Genomic DNA, 6,631 nt, shown 5'->3' with positions numbered 1-6,631 from the left:
GAGAAACTACCATGAATATGACATTCAATCCCTCTTCAATATATCATATGCGTTCGGGGCTAAATAGGTGTATGATAGATTAAGATATTTAAAAATTGTATTAGCTTTTAATCAATTAGATTATACGCGTTTCGTGAACAAAATAATAAATTTAAAACAAGAAAGAGCACATAATTGCTAACAAAGTGAAACTCTTTGAAGAATTCTGAAAAATGTAAAACACTCTATGCTTGTTAGTGAGAGACATGAAAAATGATCTTTATATAGTAGTTGGTTTTAAAACCTTGATATCCAATCATGCAAATTGCATTTATGCTGTTCTAAATGACTTGCTAAATTAAAGATCATTCCACAGTACAATAGTATCAAGATGACTTGCTAAAATGGCATCCCTACTTATACCACTCTCATTCCACATAAATTAAAGAGAATTTAAATTCGGAAAAAATAAGCTTAATCATAATTTGCCTTAATTATTGAATTCTGAGTATTTAATTTTACCAATATTAAAGACTGGATTAAGTCACGTATTCTAAATACGAGAGTATTTCAATTTTAACTGAGTTTCGCTAAAACTAAATACCATCTTTTAGGGTTGGGAAGGACTTAAATTTAGAGAGATAGTGATTGTTTTTGGAATAAAATGGAAAAGGCAAGGATTGGCCCCATCAAAATAACTGAAAAGCTTTTGCCCCTTCAAGTATGGAACAAATTATTGTGCTTTACCCTCCAAGGGTGTTGCAGAAGTGCTTTGTGGAGGAAGATGAGGAGTTGATAGACATTGTGTAGGCCACTGAAGTCATATAGAACAAACAAAAAAGAAGGCTTTGGGTGAAGCAAAAAGAAAACCCCCAAAGTCTTTTTGTAGTGTTCGGATTGAATTCTATAACCAATTCTAAATATTTTAGCAAGATTTTAATAATGAAGAAAGATATTGGCCGAAGAATAATTCTTCTCATCAGTCACTATTCACTTTACATACCACATATCTTATGAAAAAATGTAAAAAAAGTTGTTAGGTATTGAGTGTGGGAGTGAATAGTAACTGATGCATAGCATAACGCATTGGTCGAATAACAAGATACGTGCACATTGATATTTGATGATGATGTCTAAAAGTAACTCAAATCATCTGCAGTAAACAATCAAGTTGGCATCAAACTCTCTACAAAATGAGAGAACTTGTACTGTAATTAATCAATAATACCTTGTGACACTTCGATAATTAAGTCAATAAAATGTTTTTAACTATAAATCAAATTGAGAAAGTATGGAGGAAAATATTAGTGTTTGTAAAGTAAGAAAAGGTGGGCTTGCCAGTGGTGATGGGTTTATGAACAAGCCCATTGACCAACTTTATCCCCATCAATATCTTTATTGACTAGACCTTTCCACTTGATCACATGCTGAGAGAAAAAGCCAGCAATTTAGGCGCCCCAGCTCGTCGTGCCAAAAGAGAAAACCACGCGTTTTTGAATCTTTTTAGACTAATTTGTGATTGCGTTGTTTAAGGAGCCTCTCCATGCTGTTTTCACTCATGTATGTAGCTGGAATCTCTAACATAACATCACTACTTTTGGCAGATTGTGTTGGATCAAAATCCCGATTCACTAAGATAATTAGCTGCCTATAAGTTTTTATTATAATTTAATCATTAGGATGATCATGGCGTTGTTCTTATTATAGTTGAGTCATGAATTCTATGGCGTTGTTTGATTATAGTTGAGTCACGAGATTATCTTAGGTTGCGTTTGGGTAGTGAGGTATTTTGTAAATAATAATGAAAAAATAATGATCAAATATTGAATAATAGTGATTAGTAGTGAAAAATTGATAAAAATAATAATAATAAAATAATGAAAAGTGATGACTGTTCTTTTATATTTTTCGCTGCAAATTAATTGTTCATTCATTCTTTAGCGTGTGCGCGCCATTGCGCAAAGGTTGTATGTCCGTGCATGCGGGCAACATCCTGACGTCGCAAAGGCAGGGGTCGGGGGCGCCGCATGTGCTCTTGACAAAAGAATAAAGATTGGCATGAAAAGAGTGCACCATAGAACATGTTTTCAGAGTCCATTTCCATTTCCATGCAGTTGACTAGACTGCATACATGCCTAGGTACGTACGTAGTTCCATTAATCAAACTACACAGAAAACATATATGGGTACTAAACGAGTACTGAAAGACATATATAAACACTTCCATGCAGACTCAAGTACACTTATTGTAAACAAACAACACATGATTTGAAAGAGATCAAAGCAACTCTCAGAACATCCTGCATATACTGCTCCTAGTCCTAGAAAACATCGATCACGTCCAAAATAGCAGATCATGTCACATTTATCTTCTTGTACTGCTGCATCAACCATGCGGCATGTCATGCTATCCTACCAACACATAAAGGGCATATATGATTCCCGGAATGTATCCCAATATTGTCAGCAGCAAATCTATCCAAAACTCCACCTGCATTTCACAAAATTCAAAAACAAATTCATGTTCATGAAATCAAAGAACAAGCACATGATCAGATCATATGAAAATCTGGTTTGCAAGAGAAGAATTAGTACTTCACAGCCATAGCGGAGGAAGACCCCAACAGGAGGTAGAAGTATTGCCAGAATTACTTCTACGAAAGTTTCTGAACCCATGAGTTCTTGATGAATCTGATGGAAGTTCTGCAGAATGTAATGGGAATATTTTGCCAAAGTAGTGCTAATTCAGAGGATGGGTTTGCGTTGGATTTGGTAATGGGTATGTACTATCTAATAAGGAAGAGAAGTGAAATTAAGTTGGAACAGATGTCATTGGCGAGATGTCTGAGAGTGCCACGTTGTTGAGGGTTTGCTACGTGTCAAGTTTTTAGCCATTTTGTGCTTAGTTTTGGACTCCCATTGTCATGTTTGAGTTTTTATCCAAAGTTTGCTTTGAACAGTGAAATGAGATGAATTTAAATAATTTATAAATAATAATAAAATTATCAGTTAAAATTAAATGAGATAAGTGATATAGTTTTATCTCATATTTGTATCCAAATGGATCTTAAAAAATTTATAATAGCAGTAAAAAACTAATAAATATGAAATTATATTTATGAATAATATATATTAAAAGAAAAACGGTTTATAACTGTTAAAAGAGAGTATATTACTGTTGAAATAACAGTTTGTGAAATTTTGAAAGAAAACGGTTACTAGTAGTTAAATCAATTTAAAAAATAACTGCCACTTAAAAAAAGATAGCAATGCTGTGTTGACAACAAGTGATGATATCATTGACACGTGGTTCTCAACTTTCTTTAAGTACTATTGCACGTGGAACGTAGAATGTGGCGATGAAGGAATCTGGTTTGCATAAAGCCACCGGATGTATTTTTTTTTTTTTTTTTTTAAACAAACTCATTTCATATAAAACTTAAAACATACATTAAAGATAATAGGGAGTTTCTACCATGAGAGCATGGAGGAAACTACCCATTGTCTTTAATGTATGTTTTAAAGACATTGTTACCGTTACTTAAACGTTTTTTTTTCAATTTTTTTTTTTATATTTTTTTAACATTGTTAAACATTTTTAAAAAATATAAAAAATATATAAATACACTAATAGTCACTTCCTTAACTATTAAGTAAAGAAAAAAATTAAAATACATGAGATGTCAAAATGAGAGAGCAAATAGAGTGGACAAAATAGCATTTTTCCTCCTCCAAATCCACTATATACTCTGATATAATCAAAGCATTTTTACCAAGTTTATGAGTTATTGCATTACCTTCTCTGTTGATATTCTTAGTAACACAAACATCAAAAGAGCTAATTTTTGATCTTATATCGGAGATGATTATTCCAAAGTAGCTTTCATCTTGTGCATGTTTTTGGATCCCCATTACTACTCTTTTGGAATCACCCCTTAATACTACCTTCCTCATTCCTAGATCAAGTCCAAAATTTATTGTTGTTAATGCTCCTACTACTTCAGCAATTAAAGGGTTAGAACAAATGAGTTGGTTCTTTCTCATGGTGGCTAAGTAATTACCTTCCTCATCTCTCACTGCAATACAAATACCAATCTTGTAATGCATTCTGTCAACTGCCACATCCCGATTTATTTTGCAAAAACCTGGTGGAAGGGTCTCCCATGTGCCATTTCTCAATGTATTGCTTTGATTCTAGTTGATTGTTTTGGATTCTGCATGATCATGTTGCATTTGATGGACTCGATGTAGAACTATGTTGGGATCAATCAAAATATTATTAAATACTTTTTCATTTCTTCTCCAGCACAGATTCCATAAAGTTAGAGCTAATTCTTCCATTTCATCATGTTGTAACTTGTTGAACATGTCTTCAATAAACTCCTTTAAACTCTGGCATGAGGTCTTGCACTTTTGGATCTTTTTTTAACATTGTCCTAGAATATCTGTTGAGAAATGTATTCCCAAAGAATGTGTTTGGTAGTTTCTAATTCTGCTAAACACATGGGGTAGTTGTTGTCTGTCATTACCTTCTTTTTGCAGAGATTATCTTTAGTAGGTAGAATGTTGAGGCATGCTCTCCATATGAAGTTCTTTGTGTTTGGGGAATACCAAGATTCCATAATTTAGTCCATTCCTCTCGAGTTTGTTTGCATTGTGAGCCTTGTCCCTTCTTTATGTCTTGAATTTCTCCCTGCAAGTAGCAATCACTTTTGACATTAAATATTTCATTTGTTGTGCACCTCCATATCAGTTTATCTGGCCTATTGCAGTGATTGAAAGGTAGTTGAGTAATGGTATCTGCAGCATCCTTTGAAAAGATTGCACTAATCAAACTGGTATTCCATTTCCTTGTTTGTTATTAATAAGCACATCTACTTTGGCTTCTGTATCCATCATATCAAAACCACTTTGAGATTTGAATGTGGTGGGTGTTGGCAGCCACTTATCTGACCATATTCTAACAGAATTTCCATTCCTTACCCTCCAAATGGCCCTTTCTTTGAGTAGAGGTCTGGCAGCTAGAAAGCTTATCCATAGATAGGATGGTCAACTACCCAACTTTGCATTGAAGAAGTCTATGTGAGGAAAATATTTAAGTTGTAATACATGTGCAGCTAGAGAGTTAGTGTGTTGCAACATTCTCCAACCTTGCTTTGCTAATAAAGGAATATTGAAGTTTTCAAAGTCTCTAAACCCCAATCCTCCTTCAGCTTTAGATTTTTCCATCTGACTCCAATTAATCCAACTTATTTTCCTCTCTTGATTGATTTGTCCCCACCAATAACTTTCTATCATCTTGTTAATTTCATGTAACAGGCGTTTGAGAAGTTTTAAAACCCACATTGAATAAGTTGGGATAACTTGTATGACAGATTTGAGAAGAATCTCTTTGCTTGCTCTAGATAGAAATCTCAGCTTCCAGTTGTTCAGTTTACTTCTCACTTTGTCAAGAATTGTAGTGAAGGCCCTAACTCTTGATTTTGCTAGCAAAGCAGGTAACCCTAAATAACTTTCATAGGAAGATGTAGTTCTAATACCTGTTATGCTAAGAATATTGTCTTCCACAGCAGCCCTTATATTCTTGCTGAAAAATAGAGAGGATTTTTCTTTAGAGATGAGTGATCTCGTTTGTTTTCGCAGATAAGATGAGATTAGTTGAAATCAAAATTAAAAGTTAAATAAAATATTATTTTAATATTATTTTAATATTATTTTTATTTTTGAATTTGAAAAAGTTGAATTATTTATTTTATTTTGTGTGAAAATTAAAAAAATTGTAATAATTAGATGAGATGAGAATGATTGTGAAAACAAACGAGGTCTTAAGGGCTTGTTTGGAGGGTGAGATGATATGAGAATTTTGTAAATAATAGTATAATAGTTTGTGAATAGTAGTGAGATAATTTGAGTTGAGTATTTTTTGAATTTTGGAAAAGAAGAGAGAAAAAGTTAAATAAAAAATATTATAAAATTAAAATATTGTAATAATATAGTTTTATAATATTATTTTTATTTGATATTTGAGAAAGTTGGAATTTTTTTTATTTTTTATTTGAAAGTTTGAAAAAGTTGTAATGATTAGTTTAAAAAGTTGTAATGATTAATTTGAAAATTTTGTATTTGAATTATGTTTGGAGATAAGATGAAATAAGATCAGATGAGAATTTTGTGTCCCATCTAAGCCCCAAACCTGTCAGCTGGGAGTGAGATGAGATAAAAATTTTGTAAATAGTAATAAGATAATTTGTCAATAGTAGTGAGATAGTTTGAGTTTAGTATTTTTTGAGTTTTGGGAAATGAAAAAAAAAAATTGAATAAAAAATATATAAAGTTAAAATATTGATAGAATATAGTTTTATAATATTATTTTTGTTTGGAGATTTGAAAAAATTGAATTGTTTTTTATTTTTTGTTTGAAAGTTTGAAAAAGTTGTAATGATTAGTTAAAAAAGTTGTAATGATTAGCTTGAAAATATTTATATTTGAATTATGTTTTGAAATGAGATATGATGAGATGAACTAAGAATTTTGAAATGAAATCTATTTCCAAACAAGCTATTAGGGAGTTACGTACATATGGTGTGCAATATGGGTTTTTCAAGGATTATAATAGAAGAGAAAATGTTAATTGTACTTAAAAAAAACTTAA

At 31.9% G+C, this 6,631-nt stretch overlaps 1 protein-coding gene and 1 long non-coding RNA gene across 2 annotated transcripts; one reads left to right on the top strand and one right to left on the bottom strand.

Annotated features, from left to right (window-relative positions):
- The first annotated feature begins 1,850 nt into the window (after positions 1-1,850).
- On the top strand, positions 1,851-2,222 carry LOC121244032. The gene is made up of 2 exons (XR_005936367.1): positions 1,851-1,943; positions 2,032-2,222. It is a non-coding gene; the product is annotated as an uncharacterized LOC121244032 (long non-coding RNA).
- LOC121244030 (low temperature-induced protein lt101.2-like) lies at positions 2,054-2,759 on the bottom strand. Its single transcript, XM_041142076.1, has 2 exons — positions 2,575-2,759; positions 2,054-2,470 (listed from the first exon to the last, which is right to left on the bottom strand). Exons 1-2 carry the CDS (start codon positions 2,653-2,655, stop codon positions 2,387-2,389), a joined length of 165 nt encoding a protein of 54 aa, XP_040998010.1. The 5' UTR covers positions 2,656-2,759; the 3' UTR covers positions 2,054-2,386.
- Positions 2,760-6,631: the final 3,872 nt, after the last annotated feature.

This window comes from Juglans microcarpa x Juglans regia, chromosome 8S (assembly GCF_004785595.1).
Source record: "Juglans microcarpa x Juglans regia isolate MS1-56 chromosome 8S, Jm3101_v1.0, whole genome shotgun sequence".
NCBI classification, from domain to species: domain Eukaryota; kingdom Viridiplantae; phylum Streptophyta; class Magnoliopsida; order Fagales; family Juglandaceae; genus Juglans; species Juglans microcarpa x Juglans regia.
Note: the sequence above shows the minus strand (reverse complement) of the source record. Positions and strands in the feature narration are given on the sequence as shown.

Bases quoted from the DNA above. Each gene is read 5' to 3' on its own strand.
- LOC121244030 (XM_041142076.1), bottom strand. From the start codon at position 2,655: ATGGGTTCAGAAACTTTCGTAGAAGTAATTCTGGCAATACTTCTACCT. The intron at 2,471-2,574 runs GTACTAATTCTT...TGTGAAATGCAG, and splicing joins TCCTCCGCTATGGCTGTGAA to GTGGAGTTTTGGATAGATTT.